The 26889-nt window shown below is 34.7% G+C and overlaps 2 protein-coding genes across 3 annotated transcripts in view; both read right to left on the reverse strand.

Moving 5' to 3' along the window:
* LOC128226564 (zwei Ig domain protein zig-8-like) overlaps window positions 1-26889 on the reverse strand; it is a 108780-nt gene that overhangs the window by 55779 nt on the left and 26112 nt on the right. The window lies entirely within an intron of this gene.
* Window positions 8460-10810, reverse strand: LOC128226563 (uncharacterized). The gene is made up of 3 exons (XM_052936502.1): window positions 10490-10810; window positions 10060-10256; window positions 8460-9841 (listed from the first exon to the last, which is right to left on the reverse strand). The coding sequence occupies exons 1-3, from the start codon at window positions 10802-10804 to the stop codon at window positions 8788-8790; spliced, it is 1566 nt and encodes a 521-aa protein (XP_052792462.1). The 5' UTR covers window positions 10805-10810; the 3' UTR covers window positions 8460-8787.

Genomic DNA, 26889 nt, shown 5'->3' on the forward strand with positions numbered 1-26889 from the left:
TACATGTATATGCATTTGGTTATAACGTGTCTGATTAATGTTACAATGTTTCGTAATTTTGTAAATAATAAACATCACGAATGATGAATGAAAGGTTGATTGCATTATAGTATGTATAGTCAGACTAAAATTAGAACCATTCAATGTAATTTGCAACCTTCCTTTCTCGCATTTTTTACCATCGAGGAAAATCGTTGCAAAATTCACTTTAGTCGTCAGTTAGAACAAACTTCACCCAACTCTTTTCGATTAGCGATATAAAAGATGTTCGTGAGGAATCTGCACACTTTTATTTTTTTGTAAAAGAATATCTGCTTTGAACAAACCCATCTTTAAAGGCATGTGAATATAATATATTATGGAGAAATTGGGGATAGATACCACTTTTTTATCTGGCAAGTGTATGCTAGAATAAAGTTGGTCTGCAGTCATTATATTATATTAAATAAAACAATGGTTGCAGGACTCGAATATTATTTCCCTGGATAAAGTATTTGTAGGCCTCTTGTTCATCACTTAGCCGTTGAAGTGATTTATCAAATAATAGGATATAGGCAACCAATCACAACAGTGACCGATGATACAAGACTCGCCCACGGAACTGATATTCTTGTCGTATTCACCGTATAATACATTCATGCATAAAGGTGTCGAGATCAGGTAATTGCCGCCGGATAGTAATCACCTATGTTGTGTGTGATGTACTCAAACACGTTGCCAGAAGAATGCGCGACATTATATTCATCGGAAACCCTACCAGTGTATATAAATTTAGAACAATCGTCAAACATGAACTTATGCCCGGTTGCTCACATTATACCTTATCAACGCATTTAATTGAGGTATACAGTTGCGATGAGAAAGTTATAACCATAATATAAACTCCATTTGCTCGTGTTGGACTCAATCATGTTAAAATCAGGTTCTCGGATTACGCTATAAACGCAATTTGATACCCTGTAGGTTCACTGAACAATATTCACATAAACAATGAACATTAATACCAACTTAATTATGTTTTATCATGAAAAGCCGGTGTATCAACCCATATTTAGGGCCAAAGGTCACGGTTACATTTGGTTCCAGTCAAAGGAAAATGTCAAAAACAGTACGAGTTCAATATTCATACAATCATGTATTATACATTTAAATCAACACAATTTCTATTCGGCGACGGACTCGACCTGGCTGGGTTTTCACCGACTTAGCTCTAGTTGTACGTTCCGTTTCGTTTCGAAATGTTAAAGATAGAGTTGATACATGTATACTCTCGGTAAATCTACATATAAATTCAGTCATATACCCCTGAACAATGAAACATCAAGAAATATCGGCATTGTATACGCCTACCGTAAATGTACAACAAATAGTTAAATAATGAATTTGATTTGTGAACGACGGATTGTTTTTCATTGAAAGTATTCAACAATAGTAATAACAATAGTCATACGTAATCCTCATAATTTCTCATCGTCAATAATCATCCAAATGCTTAAAACTATGAATTGCAACACTAACCGTACCATTAACTTTAGTACGAGATGGAACTATTCAAATATGTCTTGGTAAAAACGCAAATACGAAAGTCGGGATTTTGCTTTTTTCAATCCCTTAAAAATGTAGAGCATATAGGAATATATGACCATTTTAAACTATTAATCTTTGTACAAATGTTCAAATATAGATATCATTATGTTTTTCTGTCAAATATCATGTCATTTTAACTACTATAGTTTTACTGAAGTTAGATGAACTCATGATCACAGAAAATCATATTACTCGTTGTAAGATAATTTTGATCTTACACGGAAATCCACCACATATCCACCACATCTCTTTTTAACAAATAAAAACTATCATAACTTTTTTAATGAACAAAACCTTAACAATATGTCTGATGTGCGTGAATCGCCATATTGCGTAAAGCGTTTTTTTACAAACATACATGTACACCTCTACTGAGTTGAGTGCTTTATAAGTGTGTCAAACGCGTGCAATAACTATAAGACTTTTGTTTAGTTGTTAGTTCAAGAGTAATTTGTAACTTCTCAATAGAATTCCTGTCTGATATATAAAGATACGCATGTATTTATATAAGTGGAAAAGTAACAAAATGAAACTGGCGATACCGATTTCTACCCTCATTCCTCGCATCAGCAGTGTACACACGTTACTGGTGAGAACTCAGATAGTGTTCACAGCAGCAGCGTTGATCCTAGTTATACAACAGCTGAATACAGCAAGATGAGCGACGTTCACCGAGGCTGCCTACATTCCAGGTGGACAAGACTTCCTGGCAACGGGCCCGGTCCATCATATCAAGATTGTTCATAGGCCTTAATTGCCATGTTACCCGATCATTGTCACGTGTGTCAACTCTATGGCCATGTAATTGTACATATATGCATGTATTTATGCTTTGTGTACAGTTACGCTCGACTTAGAAATGAAAGTTTGTTTAAATTTATAAATGAAATTATCAACACCGGAAAACATAAACATGTACTTTAAATAAAAAATGTATTTTCCATGCTAGCATGGTGAATATTTACGACTTCACTTTAACAAAAAAGTATAAGCGCCATGCGCTGCAGTATTTTATTTGGCAAGACAGAATGCTAAAGCAATTTCTTGTACAATATACAACACGAATTATACCAGTCATGCAATAGCTTCATTGCACTAATGGTAGTAATTTGTCATGATAAAATGGCCATTAATTCCACATGCCAATCATTCACTAATTCAAACTGTTTTCTAAGTGTTTCAAGATTTAATGTATATATTAGACGGAATGTGTAGGATAATATGCTTTGTCAAATGATTCAATATAATCAAATCGTTTCAACTTCTCATAAAAAAGTGTTTTAATGTTTTTCTATTCAAATAAATCGTCACACCAACAATTAAATGTATTGACATGACTCTAATAATGTAAAGAAGGCTAAACAGCCTTGCGTTCATGGGGATAAACTTCATGTGATAAAGTACACTTCACTGAACATTGGTCAAAGGCCTGTGAAGACAAATTTATTTATACCAGATTTAATAAGGTTATGAAAGGTGAGGTGATTAAATATTCAAACCTTCACTATGTTTAGATAAGTAATATGAAAATAAAGAAGGTGAAATTGCCAATGTCAAGAGTATTTCAGTAGCAGGGTTATCACAACTTCATAAAAGGTACGGGCTGGTTGTCATCTCGATTGGAGAGTGTTTTCTTTGTTTTTGCCCAATCATTTGTTTGCATATCAGAACGGTTATCCGTAAGTAAAGCTCTTACCGTACAACGACTAGCGTTCAGTAACACTACAACGCGCATTAGCATCACTTGTACCCACGTTACAGACTGATTTACTACCCTCGTGAGTATAATTATGAAACTCGAGCTTCGCGCTCGTGTGGAGTTTCAACCTATCGGATAGTGGGTGCAGTTACTTTTACTTAAAGTCCTTATCATGATCATGGCTATACTAATAACGCACATAATAGTCATTATAATAGTCATTATTTTCGATAGACGATGCTGCAGCATTGGCAGCAATATCTTTATCACTCTCACTATAAGCATCAAACGAAATCCTGAAGTCATGTATATCAGTATATGAACAGTAATTATTTTTGCCTATGATTAAACACCGACATTCACGGCGGAGTGAAAGACTTGGAAATCTATGAATGAAATAAATGGTATTCCATTTCACGTTCTTCTTTTTTCTCTCCGTGTGATATCGATTGAAAGAGAGATTACGGACGATAAGAGAGCAATGAAAACATGTGTTTGTATCATCAAAACAGTTTGAACGAGCAAAACAAGCCATAAAACATAATAGACTACTTGTAGGAGCATTACGATTGTACAAAGCACAACATTTGAAGACATTAATAATATTATGTTCGAATTGCATTCACATCATCTGTTTGAACCAAACTACTAAGCATAAAATACTTATGATGCCTTTTCCTTTCCAGAAATCTAAAGTATTTCTTATATGCCAAAATACAGCTCGATGAAAGGGATGTTCTCAAAATTTTACCGTGCACTCACAATTTTTGCTAGAAAATTTTATATTTCTGTATGCAACTGTCGGCAATTATTGGCTTGTCATTTCCAATCCATTTTTAATAATAAGTTCTTATCATGTTTGCCCAATTTAAAACAGACAATCTTTAACATTAAAGAACACAATCATTTACCTTTTAAAAATATAAAGATTTTGAAATATTGGAAAACAGCTTGTTTCAATAAAAAGTCATTATCATTGAAACCGCTATTTATTTTAATCGTTGTAATATCTATATTTAGTGATACATATTTTAACCCCCAAAATAATTATATAATACAGGTTATGTGTAACAATACGAGTACAACTTTAAACAGTGAAATAATAAACTTGAAACCTCTGAAAAAGTTCATTCATTTTTTTTTTCTCTGTGGTCAATTGTCCTTTCCGATAACTTGGTTACTTCCCCTGATTTCTAAGGGAGGCTACTCCATTTCCTACTTCCGGGGAATACATTTTGCAAGATGGCCGACGTAGACAATGAGATCACTGGGGCGTGTATGAATAACAATGAGTTGACACCATTTAAGGTCGTCGATTTGAAAAGATACCTTGCGAACCGGAAATTGAATGTATCAGGTCTTAAATGCGAATTGATTGAGAGGATAAAAGGCGCATATAGACTTTCTATAACTGACAAACGCGTGCTGGAGGAGAGAGATCGGGAAGAAAGAGAGAGAAGAGCAACCGAACGCTTTATCCTCCCATGTGGCGAGGGTCTTCCACCGCCATCAACACTGAAGGCATGGAAGTCCACTATTGATCTGTTTCCTGCTGTAGAGGAAAAGGATATATACAACTACATTGTACTGAAAAGAGACTCGAAACGTCAATTGAAGGCGAGGACTTATTATGTGGACGGACATGTACAGAAAGTTGAGGTATGTCAAATAGTGAGTTTATAATAAGTCTGAGGCTGTTTTTTCTGCCATGTTTACTTCATCTTGTTATATAATTAGCTCAAGGGGACTATTTTGACTTGGACATAAAAATAATTTGGTGTGAAAAATGTACTCAACATTTTTATGTAGGCGGGGCTAGCCACAATTAAGGGGGGTGTGGTGGATGCAAGCACATGTATGTGTCGAACCACACTGACTATATACTTATCTTAATTTTAAAAAAAATAATGTATTTTGTACAATTTTCATATGTTCTATGATGTATGTTGTTTATTTATTGTCATTTAAATTAAAATATTATTTATAATTTATTCTTCAGGTCCATCTCATAAGCGAAGAGTGCAGCCACTGTTATGTTCAAGCTTCCGTGCTGCCATCATTTCCAACTGCAGACAAAAGAAAGTCACCAGAGTACCAACCCTGGATCCTTCTGTCGAAAGTGACTGGCTGCATACACTCCGCGTTCTGCAACTGTCCAGCTGGGTAAGTTGAATTAATTTGTGATAAATCAAAGTCTCTGATCTGCATTGATGAAAGGTGTCAAACCCACACACGCTAGGCTATTTTGTCAGTATTATCAAATACTTAAACTTGGGGCATTCTTCAAACTATTTCATATCTTCTTATCAAACTTGGTACACTTGTTACAAGAGACAAAAAAGCACATGTTATAACTGTCATAATTTTGGCTTTCATGGTTAGCTGAGTTTTGCTATTTTTTTCTGAATGAAAGAACAGGCGAGCTTATGTATTGATTCAATGAACTCCCTTCACCGTGTTGGTGTTTACTTATGGCACTGTTTGTGTTTTGTATGTTCATGGCCTACCAGGAAATACTAAGTGTAAAATACTGTGTATTCACCTCCATTTTCAAACTTTAATGTTTTGGAATATACATGTAAGTATAACAAGTAAAAAGGCACACATGTAAATGAATTTTTTTATTTTCATCTAGTGAAGGTGAATGCTGCAACCATATTGGTGCCCTGCTGTATGGACTTGAAGACCTGACGCGTAAAAAAACCCTTGCTCCAACATCCAAACCCTGTGCCTGGAACAACTTCAGCATGCTGTCTGCACCACGGAAACGTAAGCTGTCGCCTAGGAAATCTGAAGATCTTATGTTCTCAAAGAAGAAACTGTACAACGTGTCAGTACGTAAAGTTTCTGTAAACAAAAACCATGAACTGAACTCTATCAATGGATGCACTGTTAACATTGACAGATTTAGGCAGAAACTGGTTGGTTCGAAGTTGAATGTAGGCTGGTTAAAAAACTTTGAAATTGAAACAACTGAAAATGAACCAGATCTCCCTGTGTTACATTCTGTGCCATTCAACTACCATGATAGTGTAAACTTGAGGGACAGTTCTAGTAAGACAGTGTTTTTGGATCATTTTGACTCTTTGAAGCAAAGCGCTGAAGAAATTCAATTAACTGAAATCTTAACAAGGGGCCAAAAAAGTGGGAAATGGCAAGAGGCCAGAAAAGAACGCCTAACAGCTTCAAACTTTGGCAGCATCTGTCGTAGGAAAGAATCAACTGAACCTGACGGACTCCTGCGGCAGATGTTGTATTCCAATTTCACAAGCAAGTACACAGAATATGGAATTAAACATGAGAAGGCTGCAAAGAGAATGTATGCGAAAGCAATGCAAACTGACCACAAAGGACTAGCAGTTAAAGACAGTGGTCTAGTTGTATGTGCCGACAGACCCTACCTTGGTGCCAGTCCAGATGGGCTTGTGTTCTGTTCACATTGTACAGAAAGTGTTGGTCTGGTTGAGATTACGTGTCCTGCCTCTAAGAAATGGAGGATGCAAACGCCTGAGGAATGCTGTGAAGACAATGATTTTTTTTGTCAGTTAGAGAATGGCAAGGTGTTACTCAAGGAAACACACAAATATTACTACCAGGTCCAAGGGCAGATGAGAATCACCGGGAGGAAATGGTGTGATTTTGTAGTTTGGACATGTGTAGGTCTTTCTATACAGAGAATTGCATTTTGTGAATCATTTTGGCTGAAAATGTTGTGTCAACTTGACAGATTTTGCCTTGAATCATACATTCCTGAACTGTACGCACAACGTGTTAAAAGGGGAATGAGTCTGTTCAATTGATTTGTACATCGTCTAGTTATGTGTTGTTTATACATGTACATTTGAATGATCAATAATGGCAATTTATGTGAATATCTTGTTTGCTTTCAGTTATTTTCATAACTATATTCAAAATGAAACTCCAAAATGACTGTATTGTTCCTATAATTTGAAACCATGAATAAAAAAGTTGTAAATCTAAATTTTGGGCAGTATTTTGAAAGTATGTGTACTTTTGTCAACATATTGTGATTATGCGATGCTGTAAATCTACTTTAATTATTTCCTTGTTTTATGTTTGACCTTTTCTACTTTTCCTTTCCATTTATCTAGTTTTCAGGGATGTATTTCTGAGCTTAATAAATGGACATATGTTTAACCTTTCAAGTGTGTTATTATTGCATTTTGTGTGCAGGATAGTGATAGCGTTTATATTGCCATTGTTTAAAGAAGTAGCTGAGTTTTACTCTAAAACAATTGAAGATGTTCAATTGAATATTGGTTTGCATGTAGCTACTGCACGGCCCATAACTCAAGACTGTCGAGTTGTTCTCCTTTTCTGACTTGCTAATTAAAAACAACAAATGAGTGTTACTTTCTTATGTTTGCAGGGTGCAAAACTTAAAGGGGCTATACACCGTGTGATGAAATATCGAAAAAAAAAAGAAACTTGTCAAAAACTGACATAAACTTGGTATCAATGTGTACAATGCATTGAAACTAACTAACTGAAGTACCACATACCGTAGTATACAATTAATTTATTTTCGCATTATTTTTTCCATATTTCTCCATTAATTTTTTTTTACTGGGTATGTATACCTAGTAGAATTCATTCTTATGCGTGATTTGCTAGTTGATGATATCATGGGATATAACCAAGTAAGGTATATTAGCTTAAGCATTCATATGGTTTCGGATAAGCCTTCGTAGCAAAGTGGATACAACACTGGACAGCTATTTTGGTGACACTAGTTCAATCCATAGCTCAATTTTCTTTTACATTTTGGTATTTCTTTACCATTATCATATCAGAAGAGTAAAACATTTTATTAAATAATTTGTCCTGAGATTTGTTACAGAAAAAAACTTTATTGGTGCCAATCTGGTGTACAGTCCCTTTAAACATTGGGACATATTTAGCATGGGGCTAGTTTTTTTAATCTAATGTATCTTAAAGTTAACATTTGTCGGGCATTTCAGTTTGATCTATGGCACTCTTGCCTATTCTTATTTCCACTTAGTTCAATTATGAAACTGATATGAAAATGGTTCATACTGAAAAATCCTTTAAGCAATTCAATACTAATGATTTGAAGTACGTGGTAGATCAATTACACATGGCAAATAAAAAAAAACTCATTTCAGAGCCAAACTTAATAAGTGATCTTTGACTTTTATTCTTAGAAATGTTACAAATAATAAAACCACAAAATACAAAGCAGATGTTTCACAAACAAAAAATTATATCAATAAATTGATCAGTTAATGCATACATGTTTCAAATCAAATCTTGAAATCCATTCACATGAGCATATTTCCTTATCCATTTTTGTCAAACCTGAATCAAATGTGTAATCTCATATGTTATCATATAACTTGCTCGAAAAAATGATTTTAAAACAAAATTGTAATTTCATTGTTCTAGTTAGAAGTATACAAGTTTTTATCCCTAAATCTAATGCTTGATATATACAAACGCTTTCATTGACACATGAGTTATTATTGAACAAGTGGTGGCCATAGATTTGTCAAATATGTGCATATTTTGAACACTTTAGAAATTCTCCTTGACTGTGTTATAGGAATATTGCCATGCAATATTCGAAAGTTCTTGATTCTCTCCATTTGCCTTTCAACATGTATTCGTAAACTTGCAATATCTTTTGTAAGGAGAACCTCACGTTTAGAGAATTGTTTTCCTTTCTGTTTAAATGGTGGAATAATGAGATGAATGCCTCTTGGAGTAGTAAGGTCTGTAATAGTGAAACCCTTATCAACCATTATGGCGTCTCCTTCTTCAAGCAAGTCCAAGAGTCCACATTTTTCTGTGAGTTTCTTGTCACTGGTACAGCCCACCCAACAGTCAGAAACAAAAGTTACAACACCATTTGGGCTTATACCCACCAAAATCTTATGAGTCATGTGAGACTTGTAATCACTGTACATTAAACTTTTCAAAGAAAGAGAACTGGATGTTTCACTGTAAATTTCAGTGCAGTCGATAATAATTCTAGTGTTAGAATATTTCTCTTTAAATTGTTCAGGCATGTTATTTTTCACTACCTCACGAGATGGCCATTGAACAAGAAAGGATAATTGTACATGTAAATAGTTGATCCATCTTTCAACAATGTCACTACATTGTGAAGTGGATATGCAAAACCTAGTACCTAGATCTTCAAATAACAGACCTAGACGTAGGCGCATCAGCACCATGAAAAATTCATCCAGAACACTTAGAGTTCTTGGCCGTCCTCCATCTGAATCTTTATAGTTAAGTTTCCGCCTTGATGTCCGCACTTCAGCTTCATCCTTGATTTCATCAAACAAAGCTTCAAACACAACTCGATTAGGGATTCCGGTGTAAAAACTGACCAAATCGTCATTGTATTTTACGTCATCATATGTGAGCATAGGTAGCTGACATTGTACACCAAAGTCTCTAGTAGAATGTTCTGTTTGTGAACTGAAGTCTGCTGTTTTTCCCAGGAAACTTTCTTCAGTTTGTACTTCCATCACTGCACAGTTGTTCTCAGTCTGTGTGTCACAACATCTGAAACATATACAAATTGATCATGTACCCATTTACCACATCTTACATGTACAGTCTGGTAACCCTAACCAAATGTTTGTTTTTTTGGCCTTAAACATTTACAAACACTTAAATTTTCCTATTTTTGTTAAAGAATGAAGAAAAATGATCAGAAGTAATTAACTTATCAGATCGATTTCATAGCACAAGAAGCAATATATATATATATTGAACAATACCTAAAGGACTGATTCTGTGGCTGTAGTACTGGTCCCATGCAGTAATCATGCAGGTGGACAGAGGTATCAATGGCATGCCCGGAAGGGGATACAAATGACAGTTGTGGCTGTATACTATCATCATTTGACAGTTCTAGGTCTAAATCGTCATTGACCGTATCACCATCATCATCATCACCTACGTCTTCATCAAGGAGCTGAAATTGCAAATGAAACTGTATAAGATAAATGTTTTAGTACAAAATCTGCCAGGCTATATGGTACACATTTTTCCAGGCTGTATTTGAAAACAATTCTTTAATCATTTCTTAAATTACAAAATTTACAAATAAGTGCTGTGACATTGTTTTTAAGCACCGTTGATATAACATAATTCATTTTGAGGTGCATGTAAGGAAGAACTTAAACTAATATAAGAAATAAAAAATACCGTTGGCTGGAAGGTTTTGGTAGCACCAGTCTCAGTTGGAAACATAGATGGAAGTGTATGCTGGAATGAAGGTCCTCTGAAGCCAACAAAATGCTCACTACACAATCGTCTGTGTTCATTCCACTGGAACGATCTCATGACCGTTTTACATCGCTGCACCCACACACGTTTTAAACGTTTGTTCTGAGGAAAACGGTGCAATGACACTTTTCTCCCATCAATAACCTTTCCTCTGTAAATTCCTTTACAAATACAACAGTACTTAGGGGTTTTCCTGCCCGTTTTCTTTATTAGTTTTGAATCTTTACTTTCCATTTTCACTTGTTGCTGTTTACTTCCTGGTTTGTGTAGTCCCCGGAAGTAAATTTCCGCTTTTTGCGCATGCCCACTTGAAGAGTATTCAGGGAAAGATAATCGAGTTATCGGAAAGGACAATTAACTAGCATTAATAAAACCGTTTCCGATCATTTTCGTTTTGCTTGCACATAATGATAATGGGAGAAAGCACTTTACAGAAAACTCAAAACGCATTAGTTTTTTATATATACCGCTTTAATGCTTTCTGTTTTCTGCATTTATTCTCCTGTTCACGTTTAAATCAATAAAACACAAGTTTTCAAAGCTGGTTTTACCTTATCAAAAACCTAAATTAGCCATTAACATAACTGAAATGCAAAGAAACGAAGATAAATGTATCACAGGGTCATAAAACCTCTTGCATAATTATATATCTCTCTATATATCTTTATATCTTTATTTCACTGAAATACAATAACAACGGCAGAATTAGGTGCCGTACCCAAAGCACAGATACAGAATATTGCACGACATTGCTCCCATCACTTCTAATCAACCAGTGAATATCATTTCATAACAACTGTGAAACATCATTTTTATTAATTAAGCCTCTCTAAACAACATTTTAATCATATCTTGTTGTTGTTAAACAAGCAGTTAAATTCACATAAAGCACATTTCCCCCGCATATATGAGTAGGATCATCCCACCAGTTTCGTGTCTGCAGTTATTCCGACGGTGTCGCTAAGAAACTCTGCGTTTGTTATTAGCTAGTTGCTTGTTTGAATCTAAAGCGCCCACATTATACAATTGATGCATGATTACAATTCGCTGTGGTTACAATCAGTGTTAATCACTAATGGATGACAAAGATAAATTTCATCGGTATCAGTGCAGGGGCGGATCCAGGATATGAAGTAAGAGAGGTGTAACTTAGGGGCGTTACCTTTTGACTTGTGCCTCTCCCTCAAAACCGAAACTTTTTTGGTTTAAACTTTTAGTGTTTTATTTTGGAGTATTCGCCAAAGACAATTGTAACAATTTCTAATCCGAAATGGTGTGTTTGGGCGTATTGTATTACTTGTTCTCTCCAATATTGAAATATAAAGTAAACTTTTAGGGGGGGGGCGCATGCCGGACGCCCCCCCCCCCCTCCCGCATGGATCCGCTAGAACAGTGGGTATATGAAAATGGTAGACATGGTTTCATACAAATAATGCTAGATGATCAAACCTTCTTGACTACACAGTTCTGGTCCAAAGAGTACTCAGAATTGACCTGACATATAATTAAAGTATGTATTGCCTCAATCATAACCAATACTATTAGTATGGGAGTTTTATTTTACTCTCAGCACATAATACAAATATGTGTTTTGAGGTCATCAACATGAAAAATACAAATAGGTTGTATATAAACATGTAAAAGAACAATAATATATTAACTTAAACTTAAACAAGTTTTACTTGCAAGTCATCGATTCTAATCATCTAGGAGTCACTTACGTAGACAATAAAGGCTACAAGTTTGAAGTGTTACAAATATTATATTGCAAGTCTATTTCTTCACTGTCGGTCTTATCTTGGATAGAGTTATAAGCCACCGAGATTGAATCGACTGAAACTCATTAACAGTTTTAAGCCACACGTTATTATGTATAAAAACATATTCAAATTCTAATATTCCTGTATCTACCATCAATTAATTAACCAAACAAAGTTTGTTTGCCGGTATCTGCAACCACTCACTGGGTACTTGATAATATGTTTTCATTTTTAAAACGTTCACTTCTTATATTTGCTTGTCACTATTCTAAGTAGTCATAAATGACAATTATGTAGATAATATCTACTAGATATTAACGTCCGGGTGGAAACACAAGTCTAGAATATAATCGGCTTTGGCACGGCGATGTATCAATGCTGTTAAAGGGGTTCAAGCAACTCTGTATATACTTAATGTTGAAATCATATGATTTCTTCTCGCAGACAGCAGATGCTCTTTCTCTGTGTGCGCTGTAAGCCGCCAACGCAGGCTCTTACGTGTGCAAAGTCGGTGACATGGAATAAATAAAAAATAAATTCCGCGACATCATGAAGTTATTTTTATATCTAGATCTCAACACTAGAGAAGATAATATCAATTCCCGTATCTCTCATAAATCAAATAATCAAACATAATTTCTGTGCCGGTGTTTGCAAACTCTCACTGGGTACTTGATAATACGTTTTATTTTTATAAAGTTCACTGCTAACATTTGCTTGTCACTATCTTAACTATCAAACATGTACTGTTTAACTTGTATAAATGACAATTATTTGACTTTTAACGTCTTGCGTTGGTTCACAAATAAAGAATGCCATAATAGTTAGGCATATTCGTGTATTAGTGATATTTAAATTTCACATTCGAGGCTTCTCAGTAGAAATTAAAAGTGTCATTCAATGCAATAACAATTTGTACATTAGTAATATTCAAATTTCACATTCGAGGTTTCTCAGTAGAAATTAAAGGTGTCATTCAATTCAATAACAATTTGTACAATATCTACCAATAAGCGAATTCGGCTGAATTAGGCAAACACATATTAGTGCATTGTTTATCAACAATATTATCTAGCTAATAGTTCAAACAAAAACTTATTTATGATTGTAACTGCGGGGTATTATATATTAAGTTCATTAAGTTAATGTCTACAGATGTCAAGGACTGTGACAATGGTAAATGTGTACAGATGTCAAGGACGGTGACAATTGTAAATGTGTACAGATGTCAAGGACGGTGACAATTGTATATGTGTACAGATGTCAAGGACGGTGACAATGGTAAATGTGTACAGATGATAAGGACAGTGGCAATGGTAAATGTGTACATATGTCAAGGACAGTGACAATGGTGAATGTGTACAGATGATAAGGACGGTGACAATGGTAAATGTGTACAGATGTTAAGGACGGTGACAATGGTAAATGTGTACAGATGTCAAGGACAGTGACAATTGTAAATGTGTTCAGATGTCAAGGGCGGTGACAATGGTGAATGTGTACATATGTCAAGGACAGTGACAATGGTGAATGTGTACAGATGATAAGGACAGTGACAATTGTAAATGTGTACAGATGTCAAAGACGGTGACAATGGTAAATGTGTACAGATGTCAAGGACGGTGACAATGGTAAATCTGTACAGATGTCAAGGACAGTGACAATGGTGAATGTGTACAGATGATAAGGTGACAATGGTAAATGTGTACCTATATCAGTGACGGTGACAATGGTAAATGTGTACAAATGTCAAGGACGGTGACAATGGTAAATGTGTTCAGAAGACAAGGACAGTGACAATGTTAAATGTGTACAGATGTCAATGACAGAGACAATGGTAAATGTGTACAGATGTTAAAGACGGTGACGATGGTAAATGTGTACAGATGTCGAGGACGGTGACAATGGTAAATGTGTACATATGTCAAGGACGGTGCCAATGGTAAATGTGTACATATGTCCAGGACGGTGAGAATGGTAAATGTGTACATATGTCCAGGACGGTGACAATGGTAAATGTGTGCATATGTCGAGGACAGTGACAATGGTAAATGTGTACATATGTCCAGGACGGTGACAATGGTAAATGTGTACAGATGTCCAGGACGGTGACAATGGTTAATGTGTACAGATGTTCAGGACGGTGACAATGGTAAATGTGTACATATGTCAAGGACAGTGACAATGGTAAATGTGCACAGATGTCCATGACGGTGACAATGGTAAATGTATACATATGTCAAGGACAGTGACAATGGTAAATGTGTACATATGTCAAGGACGGTGACAATGATAAATGTGTACAGATGTCAAGGACGGTGACAATGGTAAATGTGTACATATGTCAAGGACAGTGACAATGGTAAATGTGTACAGATGTCCAGAACGGTGACAATGGTAAATGTGTACATATGCCCAGGACGGTGACAATGGTAAATGTGTACAGATGTCCAGGACGGTGACAATGGTAAATGTGTACAGATGTCCAGGACGGTGACAATGGTAAATGTGCACAGATGTCCATGACGGTGACAATGGTAAATGTGTTCATATGTCAAGGACAGTGACAATGGTAAATGTGTACATATGTCAAGGACAGTGACAATGGTAAATGTGTACATATGTCAAGGACAGTGACAATGGTAAATGTGTACAGATGTCCAGAACGGTGACAATGGTAAATGTGTACATATGTCAAGGACAGTGACAATGGTAAATGTGTACATATGTCAAGGACGGTGACAATGGTAAATGTGTACATATGTCAAGGACGGTGACAATGGTAAATGTGTATAGATGTAGAGGACTGTGACAATGGTAAAATTATGACACCATTTTCATTAACACTTCCATGCCATTGTTGTAAATATTCGTCTATCAGACGCTGTTTAAAAATACAAATGAACTGGTTTTCGTTTAGCTGTGTATCATTACAGTATCATTACACCATGCATAATAAAAGCCATATCTGGTGAGAAGGTTCTTAACCTTATTGAACCAATTATCCTGATTGTTATCGATATCTAACATTGCGTCTTCTATGACAGATTGAGTAATTATATTGTCACTTTTCTTAAGTTTGAACAAGTATTTTACAATACGTACATATCTATTTATATACAATGGGTATCTACCCAATTCACCGTAAACAGCAACATTTGAAGACGATTGTCTGACGCCTAGTACGGCTTTGCAAAATTTTAAATGTATCTTCTCTAGCTGTGTAGACTTCGTAAATCCCCAAATTTCTTACCCGTATGTAATTATAGATGAAACAAAGGCATCAAATAATTGCAAAGCTACCCTAGGTTTACATTCATACTTTTTAAGATTTGACAACAATGTGTTTACTGCTTTTAAACCTTTACCATATAATATTTGGGTATTAAGGCTAAAATTGCCAGTATAATTTAAAGTTACTCCTAGATAGTTAAAATCATTTACAATGTCAACATCTTCGTTTGCATACAACACTTTTTCATTACGTTATGTGCCAACTCTTTTGCGAAAAATTACAATTTTAGTTTTAGAAATATTGACTTCTAAGCCCCAGGTATTACAATAACTGTATAAACGGTCTAACGACATTTGTAAGTCTTCCGGGGTTTCACCAATAACAACCATATCATCAGCAAATAACAATAAAATCAAAGAAATATCACGTAAAGCTAAACCACAATCGTTCCTATTTTGTAAATACAATTCTAAGTCTTCCACAAATAATGAAAACATAATCGGGGAAAGTATCTCTCCTTGCTTTAAGCCTACTGCAATATTAAAAAAGTCTGAATAGCTATTACAGTGTTTTACACAGGACTTTACTGACTTTACTGACTTTACTGACTGACATAAAAGTATGAATGTAAACCTAGGGTAGCTTTGCAATTATTTGATGCCTTTGTTTCATCTATAATTACATACGGGTAAGAAATTTGGGGATTTACGAAGTCTACACAGCTAGAGAAGATACATTTAAAATTTTGCAAAGCCGTACTAGGCGTCAGACAATCGTCTTCAAATGTTGCTGTTTACGGTGAATTGGGTAGATACCCATTGTATATAAATAGATATGTACGTATTGTAAAATACTTGTTCAAACTTAAGAAAAGTGACAATATAATTACTCAATCTGTCATAGAAGACGCAATGTTAGATATTGATAACAATCAGGATAATTGGTTCAATAAGGTTAAGAACCTTGAACCTATGTATGGTGTAATGATACTGTAATGATACACAGCTAAACGAAAACCAGTTCATTTGTATTTTTAAACAGCGTCTGATAGACGAATATTTACAACGATGGCATGGAAGTGTTAATGAAAATGGTGTCATAATTGTTTATAGAGTACTTAAAACTGCATTCGAGTTTGAATCCTATTTAGACAATATTGTGTCAAGAAATCTTAGAATTGCTATCACAAAAATACGTATATGTTCGCATAATTTAAGAGTTCATACTGGCAGATATGATATATTAGAACGCCACTTACGTCTTTGTCAAATATATGACTCGAACGAAGTAGAAGACGAATTTCATTTTATATTTAAGTGTACACCTTATGTCCAATTAAGACAAACTTATATTAAAGGTTAATATAGAATAAGACCTAGTATGTTTAAACTTGTGTAACTTCTTAATACACAAAATACATCTGAAACATTTATGTTAAGCAAATATATATCGGAAGCATTTAAGGTGCGTTCTACTTTATTAATGAATCAATAATTATAAGCCTTGATACACATTTTTATCTCAAGCAGTAGTATGCTTTGTTAACATTTGTAAAAATTGGTTACTATTTATGTTGATATATACTATGTAATCTGTTTTATTGTTAGAAATTGATCAATTGATATCATTTGTTCCAACATATACTAGTATATAAAAAGCAAACTATTGGTTATTGTATTGTATACTATTATAGTTTGATTGATTCGTGTTTTCTATTCCAGTTCATCCTTAAAAATAGATTAATTATAATATTGATTTAATATTTCACACTACATTGTATAATTGTAATTGTAATTTATTAAATATGTATATGAAACACAAAAAACTGTATAGTTTACGTGTAATAAAATTCTGTTCTGTTCTGTTCTGTTCATAATGGTCATAATACTAGTCATCATTATCGATAGACGATGCTGCAGCATCGGCATCAATATATTTATCGCTCTCATTATAAGCATCAAACGAAATCCTGAAGGCATTGATATCAGTATACATTTATTATTTTTATTTCTGATTAGACATCTAGATGTTCACCGCGGAATTAAAGACTTGGAATTGTATGAATGAAATAAATGGCATTCCATTTCACGTTCTTCTTGTTTACTCCGTGTGATATCGATTGTAAGATAGATTACGGACGATGAGAGAGCAATGAAAACATGTGTTTGTATCATCAAAATAGTTAAAACGAGCAAAACAAGCCATAAAACATAATAGACTACTTGTAGGAGCATTACGATTGTACAAAGCACAACATTTGAAGACATTAATAATATTATGTTCGAATTGCATTCACATAATCGGTTTAAAAATTCAGCATAGAATATTTATGATGCGTTTTCCTTTCCAGAAATCTAAAGCCTTTCTGAAATGCCAAAAGACAGATTGATGAAAGTAATGTTCGCAAAATTGGATGTTCAAGTGCACTCACAATCAATGCTAGATTTTTTTAAAATTTCTGTAAGCAACTGTCGGCCAATATTGGCTTGTCATTTCCAATGCATTTTTAATAATTAGTCCTAATCATTTATGACCAATTTAAAACAGACAATCTTAAAGGGGCTATACACCATATGATGAAATAGCGACAAAAAAGAAAATTGTCGAAAAATGACATAAGCTTGGTATCGATGTGTACAATGCATTAAAACTAACTAACTGAAGTACCACATAGTTTACAATTAATTTAATTTTCGCAGTTTCTTTCGTATTTTTCCATTAAAAAAGATTACTAGGTATGTATACCTAGTAGAATTCATTCTTAAGCGTGATTGGCTAGTCGATGTTATTACGCGATATTACCAGGTTAATTATATAGCTTTAATATTCCAAAAAAATGCGTAAGCCTTCGTAGCACAGTGGATACAACACTGGACTGCATTTTTGGCGACACCGGTTCGAACCTGGTCTCCGACTCGATTTTTTCTTACATTTTGGTATTTGTTTTACAATTATGATATCAAAGAGTAAACATTTTATTAAATAATTGTCCTGAGATTCGTTACAGTAAAAACTTGTTAGGTGCCGATCTGGTGTATAGTCCCTTTAACAGTCATATTTAGCGCTATGCATGTGGGAATTGCTTAGCCTACATTATCATCTTTAAACGTTTTAGAACACAATCATTTACCTTTTAAAAATATATAGATTATGAAATTTTGGAAAAGCGACTTGTTTTAATAATGAAGTAATTATCATTGAAACTGCTATTTCTTTAGAGAGTTGTTATATCTGTATTTATTGATACATATTTTGACAAGAGTCATCACCCGAGTATCTGAATGCATCAACTCGGACGCTTGTATGCGCCGCCCACCGTCATTGTCCCTCGTTACCCGTCGACGCACCCTACTTCTCGTAGGTAACTCACAGTGAAACAATCATTATTATCCTTTTGACTGAGTTCTACCCTTTATTACCAGAACCCCCAAAATAATTATATAATACAGACGAGTACAACTTTAAACAGTGAAATAAGAAATTTAAAACGCTCTGAAAAAGTTCATTAATTTTATTTTTCTGCGGTCAATTTATTTGCGTTAATAAAACCGTTTCGATCATTTTATTTTTGCATTCACATAATGATAATGGGTCAATCAAAAACACAACTTTTCAAATCTGATTTACTTTATTGAAAACCTAAATTAGCCATTAACATAAACGAAATGCAAGGAAACGAAGATAGATATATCACAGGGTCATAACACCTCTTGCATAATTACTGCACCACAATACATTTAGCATTTTTATATATATATATATATATATATATATATATATATATATATATATATATATAAATATATTCCACAGAAATATCAAAACAATGACAGAATTAGGTGCAGTACCCAAAACACTGATACTGAGGATTGCACGATATTGTGGGAAATAATAATTCTAATCAACCAATGAATAACATTTCAGAACAACTGTGAAACATAATTTTTGATTTTGATGAATAAATCCCCTCTAAACAACATTTTTATCATATCTTATTGCAGATAAACAAGCAGTTTAATTCACATTAAGCACATTTGCCCCGCCGATATGAGTAGGAACACCCCACCATTTAGTTGCACTGCTTTTATTCCGATGGTGGACCATTATCGCTAAGAAACTCTGCGTCCGTTATTAGCTAGTTGCTTGTTCGAAGCGCACATATTATACAATCGATGCATGATTACAATTCGTTGTTAATCACTTATGGATGACAAATATTTCTTCTTTTTTTCAACGGTAAAATTGCAGGGGCGGTCCAGGATTTAAAATTAGAAGGGCGTAACTTAGGGGCGTAACCTTTTGACGTGTGCCCCTCCCTCAGAACCGAAACTTATTTGGTTTAAAGTGTTGATAGTGTTTTGGGTCTTGTCCGAAATGGTGCGTGTTGGGCGTGTTGTATCTTTTTCTCTCCTATATAAAATAAAACTTTTAGGGTTGGGGGGGGGGCGCCAGATGCCCCCCCCCCCCCCCCCTGGATCCGCTAGAACAGTGGGTTTCTGGAAAGGTCGCTAGAACAGTAGGTTTGTGGAAGGGGTATACATGTTTAGATACAAATAATGTTAGATACTTTACTTGTCCAGATATGTATGCTATGCATATCAAGATCAGAAGGGTTTAAACAGATCATGATAACTGTAGGATATTTCCACAACCGTTCTTGGTGAAACAGACCCTAACAGCTGTTATTCACTAAAATGATACAAACGAATTTGACTTAGCAATAAGAATAACCTATTTCATTCAAATGTATGGTTTAAAACACAGTCAAAACGATTTTTAATCAGGTGGTTGAGAAAACCCCCAACATAAATCTATATAAAAATGAACAACAAGACTTAACAAGTTCGCCATTAACAATTCCATGCCCTATAAAACAGTTAAGGTATAACTTGGACATACATTGTTTTGTTTAAGTTATAACAGCCCTTTAAAATTTAATATATCAAACATGAATTTGATTTAAATAAATCTTCTTGACTACATGAAATGGTCCAAAGAGTATTAAGAGTTGTGATGACATATAGTTGAACCATGCATTGCCTCAATCATAAACAATAGTATTAGCATGGATTTTTATCTGGTAAACTTAAACGAGTTTAACCTCCAAGTCATCGATTCTTACCAAGTGCATGATCTTGGAGTCCTTTACCGTAAACAATAAAAGCTACAAATTTTAAGTGTTACAAATATTATAATGCGAGTCTAGTCCTTCCCTCTCGGTCTTATCTTCGAAAGCGTTATAAGCCGCCGGGAGGGAATCAACGAAATCTCATTTACAGTTTTAAGCCGCACGTTATTATGAAGACTTATATATTCGAATCCGAAATCTGGAGCACCCGTATCTACCGTAAATTAAATAATCAAACATAATTTATTTGCCGGTGTCTTCAAACATTGGGCACTTGATAATACGTGTTCATGTTTATAACGTCCATTGCTAATAGTTGCTTGTCACTATCTTAAGTAATCAAACATTCAGTGACTAACTTGTTTAAATGATAATTATGTAGATTTTAACGTCCGGGTTGAAACACAAATCTAGAATATAATAAGCTTTGGCACAGCTAGGTATCAATGTTATAAAAGTGGTTCAAGCAACTATATATATATACTTCATGTTGAAATCATATATGATTTATTCCCGCAGGCAGCCGATGACCTTTCCCTTTACTTCTGCAAAGTCGGTGACATGGAATAAATAAAATCTCAATCCCGCGACAATATGAAGACATATATATCTAGATCTTAACACTGGAGAAGATAATATAAATTCACGTATCTCTCATAAATCAAATAATCAAACATAATTTCTGTGCCGGTGTTTGCAAACTCTAACTGGGTACTTGATAATACGTTTTATTTTTATAAAGTTCACTGCTAACATTTGCTTGTCTATCTGAAGTAAACAAACATCCAGTGCCTAACTTGTATAAAGAATAACTATCAGACATTTAACGTCTGGCGTTGGTTCACAAATAAAGAATGCCATAATAGTTTGGCATATTCGTGGACTAGTGTTATTTAAATTTCTCATTCGAGGCTTTTCAGTTATTACAAATTACAAGTGTAATTCAATTCAATTGTGGTGAAAGTTGCGCCCTCCCGGCCCCCGACATTTCGAAAGTTTCCTGCCCGGTGTCCGTAGTATCGTATGAACATGGTACGTTAACTGTTCGACTCCCCTGCAAATAGTCGTGCAACGGCAAGGTCTTACGGCCTCGCGGTGTTCCGAACTCGCATGAACAACATGCGATACCCCTACCTGGTACCTTGAGAGCTGCTCTCGACCTCGACCATTCTACGAGCTCGGCGAGAACTCGGGAGCTAGGGCAAATTTCCATTTCTGTCGAACCATCATACTTTTAGCAGAATCTGTTTACCGTTTTAATTTGCCCATATGCGTATAAGTGAATACATTAAAGATCTTACTGCGATTTGCGTAATTGCCACATTTCACCCCGTGCTATCCTATCTTACACCTCTTAAAGTGTGTTCGCCTGCTCCAAGGAATGTTTTTTGTTGTCAGTCATGAAGAGATGATCAATTACAGTAGCATTTGCAATAATTGGTTTTCATTTCAAGATATGGATATTGGGAGATCAATTCACCAGAAATTATATTTCTGCGAAATCCTTTTAAGATACAGCATACACGAATATCTAATAGGTATACTGATACATTTCTCGTCTTTAAAATTGTGATTAGAGCGGAGAGTAATTTTAAAATATTTGCATATTTTAGATAGACGTTCATCACAACATACACTTCGCCACAAACTATATACATATACAGATCATATCAATATTATGCAAAAAGCTACAGAAACAAGCTCAGTAGCAACGGTTTAGTGGCACTGGGTAAACGCCAAAGACATAGAACATAAAATCACAAATAAGGAACACAGAAGAACAGTACAAAACTCCACAAACAGCACAGTGCATACATAATATATATATATATATATATATATATATATATATATATATATATATATATATATATATATATATATATATATATAAAATATGTATGTTTATCAAGAATTTTGTTAGGTACCGCCTTGCACGGCCAGTAAAATGTAAATTTACTGGGGGTTTAAGACGACCTATTATCGGCGTAAAGGCATGATCGCACCGCATATAGCTCTTGCTTGATTGTTTGACGAGTTAAACTTTTATATTGTAATGAAAAACAAAACCTTCTAACCATTTGTCTGCCTTCGTTAGAAAGAAAATATCAATAACTTTATTAATATGTTGAACGATTTTACCTAATTATTCAGACGATGCCGGCACGGACGTTTGTACAATAACGTCTTATTCATCCAAAAATAAAAACAACAAAAGCACAGAGATTTCAAATGCGTTATTTAAAACAGTTCGTTCCAATATATCTTCCACTGACAACTATAAGGGGGTTTAATGTGTTTTAATAGGTATACTATTGATTCCATTGGTACGTGTATAAACATTCAAACAACGTTAGACCGCTATTCATTCGTCTACTGCCTCTTTTTTCAAATTCTTTATTTTTTTTTAAATTCTTTAGAAAATCGGCTTCCATCAACTGTTCTTATAGGCATAAGGTTATCTAAAACAATGTTCATAAAACTGCCGGTAATGACGAGTACAATGATGGTAATGATCAGCGCCAGAAATAACAAGTGAAATAAATTGAGCAAGTATGTTCAAGGAAGCCACATGACAGAGATTCTATCATCAACGTCTTCATAACATAAGCAAACATGTTAACATGGTGTTAGTGTTTTGTTCTCTATCTGCAGCTCTAGATAATGAGAAAGTTCTGAACGCAAATAGGATCAATGATATTTTAGGAGACATTAACTGCATGTTGTGCAGCTAATATTATGTTAAGACTTTATCTTTAATCGCATTTAATGTCATTAGACCTTGGGGACATTAAAAGTTTTACTGAAAACAAATACTAGAACAGTGACAGGATTGTTTAACATATTTTAGGGTAATACCCATCCAATGAAATAAACTCATTGCATTATCACTGTGGACTTTTTCAGGATTTATAGTGGATGAAAAATGCAGAAAATTGTATCAGCGTGGAATAACTGATTATCAGAAAACACAATATACCACGTTTAAACAAACATTCTGAAGCGGTTATATTTTTTAATGAATTTCTGAAACTTTTTACCCCAGTATCTATATGACATAAACGTATTAGGGGACAAGGTATTACGCGATAGCATTGAGTGTTATTTAAATGTGTCAAACGCGTGCAATGATTGAGAAAAAAACCCATTTAGGTTAGTGTAAAAGTAAGAAAATAAAACTGGCAATACCGATTGCTCCCCCTCACTCCCACATCACTGTACAAACGTTACTGATCTGAACTCAGGTTCACACCAGAGTCAATGCAGGGACAAAGTAGTTTCCGTTACAACTATACGAGTACTCGTAACATGATTATTCCTATAATATCGACGCGCATTAAGATACTATTTAAACCATTATTCTACGTTTTGAATATAGCTCACAGCAGAATTAAGTCCTAAATATATGGCAGCTGAATACTGCAAGATGAGAAGTTCACCGAGGCCGCCCACATTCCGGGCGAACAAGAGTTCCTTGAAACGAGCATGTAGTAGAGACCACAATGGAGCAAAAGCCCCATTATAACACCGGGGCATCATGTCAAGGGTGTATGTAGGCCTTAATAGGCATACTACCCGATCATTGTCACAAGTGTTCAATCCGCAGTCATATAAACATATACATATCTTTATTCCTTGTGTGCAGTGACTGTTGACTTGTAAATGAGAGTTTGCAGAGGACTTATCAATTTTATGCTTGAAACAGTGTACTAGAAACAAGTTGAAATTTGATTTTACTGATTAATATCTTTAATTCACCGATTAGCATTTACTTTTAACACATACTAAAAGTGTTTGTTTATTATAGTGACACCCCTCTGAGTTAAGGGCCAGCCCGTTGGGCTTATGAGACACCTACATTCGTGAACATCTTTACCCCGATTCCTTATCCCAAATGCCAGGCGCCTGGCAGGAAGGCAATCGGTACCCCTCGATTTAACAAGCTGCTGGGTCGGCAACCGGCCATGTCAGAACAAGCCCCTTGTGAGACTCGAACCTTCGACCTCCCGCTCCGTAGGCGGACGCCTTAACCACAAGGCCACGGAGACGGTTTCTCCATGTTAGCAATGCGAATGTTTATTACTCCACTGTTACATCAAATAATATCCGCCGTTGGCTGCAGAATTTTATTTAGCAAGAAAGAATGATGCCAAGAAACACACTACAGTTGAGATGACAACTATCCCAGCATTTAATAGTTTTGATAACCCTGCTTCTGAAATACTCTTGACGTTGGCAATTCCACCTTCTCTATTTTCATATGGCTTATCTAAACATAGTGAAGGTTTACATTTTTAATCACCCCACCCTTCATTACCTTTTTAAAACTAATAGACTTGTATAAACTTGTCTCAAATACCTTTGACCAAGATTCAGTAAATGAACATTTATAATTTTGCTTCTGATTAAACACCAAGATGTTCACAGCGGATTGAAGACTTGTATTTGTATGAATGAAATAAATAACATTCCATTTCACGTTCTTCTTGTTTACTCCGTGTGATATCGATTGTAAGAGAGATTACGGACGATAAGAAAGCAATGAAAACATGTGTTTGTATCATCAAAACACCTTAAACGAGCAAAACCAGCAATTAAACATAATAGCCTACTTTTGTTTTGTACAAAGGACAACATTTGAAGAAATGAATAGTATTATGATCGAACTGCATTCAGATAACTCGGTTTGCACGATTAAGCATAAAATATTTATGATGCGTTTTCCTTTCCAGAAATCAAAAGCCTTTCTCAAATGCCAAAAGACAGATTGATGAAAGGAAAGTTCGCAAAATTGGATGTTCACGTGCACTCATAATTAATGCTAGAATTCATTTTAATTTCTGTAAGCAACTGTCGGCAAATATTGGCTTGTCGTTTCCAATGCATTTTTAATAATAAGTCGTAATCATTTATGCCCAGTTGGGAACAGACAACCTAAACAGTCATAATTAGCGCCATGCACGTGAACATTGCTTAGCCTACATTATCATCTTTAAACGTTTTAGAAAAAAAAATCAGTTACCTTTTAAAAATATATAGATTATGAAATTTTGGAAAAACGACTTGTTTTAATAATGAAGTTATATAATAATGACGCACCCAACTTCTCGTAGGTAACTCACAGTGAAACAATCATTATTATCCTTTTGACTGAGTTCTACCCTTTATTACCAGAACCCCCAAAATAATTCTATAATACAGACGAGGACAACTTAAAGTAGTGAAATAAGGAATTTAAAACGCTCTGAAATAGTTAATTCATTTTATTATACTGTGGTCAATTTATTTGCGTTAATAAAACCGTTCCGATCATTTTCTTTTTGCATTCACATAATGATAATGGGAGAAAGCACTTTACAGAAAAAACACAAAACTCATTAGTTTACTTTGTATACCGTTTTAATATTTTCTGTTTTCTGCATTAAATCTCCTGTTCACGTTTTAGTCAATCAAAAACACACTTTTCAAAGCTGATTTTACCTTATTGAAAACCTAAAAAAGTCATTACCATAACTGAAATGCAAAGAAATGAAGATAGATCACAGGGTCATAAAATCTATTGCATAATTACTTCTCCACAATACACTTAGCATTTATCTATATATCTCTCTATATATCTTTATATCTCTCTATTTATCTTTATATCTTTATATCCACAGAAATATCATAACAACGGCAGAATAAGGTGCAGTATCCAAAACACAGATACAGAAGATTGCACGACATTGCTCCTGTCTGGAGATAACACTTCTTTCAGAACAACTGTGAAACATCATCTTTGATTTTTATTAATTAAGCCTCTCTAAACAACATTTTAATCATATCTTATTGTAGATACACAAGCAGTTAAATTCACATAAAGCACATTCCCCCCGCATATATGAGTAGATATGAGTAGGATCATCCCACCAGTTAGGAGTCTGCTGTTATTCCGAAAATGTTGCTAAGAAACTCTGCGTTTGTTATAAGCTAGTTGCTTGTTCGAATCTAAAGCGCCCATATTGTACAATTGATGCATAATTACAATTCGCTGTGGTTACAATCAGTGTTAATCACTATTGGATTAAGAAGACAGATCCCAACGCTATCAGTGCAGGGGCGGTTCCAGGATTCGAAGTAAGAGGGTTGTAACTTAGGGGCTTCACATTTCGACGTGTGCCCCTCCCTCAGAGCCGAAACTTATTTGTTTTAAACT

This window comes from Mya arenaria, chromosome 3 (assembly GCF_026914265.1).
Source record: "Mya arenaria isolate MELC-2E11 chromosome 3, ASM2691426v1".
Lineage (NCBI taxonomy): Eukaryota > Metazoa > Mollusca > Bivalvia > Myida > Myidae > Mya > Mya arenaria.

Bases quoted from the DNA above. Each gene is read 5' to 3' on its own strand.
- LOC128226563 (XM_052936502.1), bottom strand. From the start codon at position 10,804: ATGGAAAGTAAAGATTCAAAACTAATAAAGAAAACGGGCAGGAAAACC. The intron at 10,257-10,489 runs GTATTTTTTATT...TTGCAATTTCAG, and splicing joins CCAAAACCTTCCAGCCAACG to CTCCTTGATGAAGACGTAGG. The intron at 9,842-10,059 runs GTATTGTTCAAT...TATATGTTTCAG, and splicing joins CCACAGAATCAGTCCTTTAG to ATGTTGTGACACACAGACTG.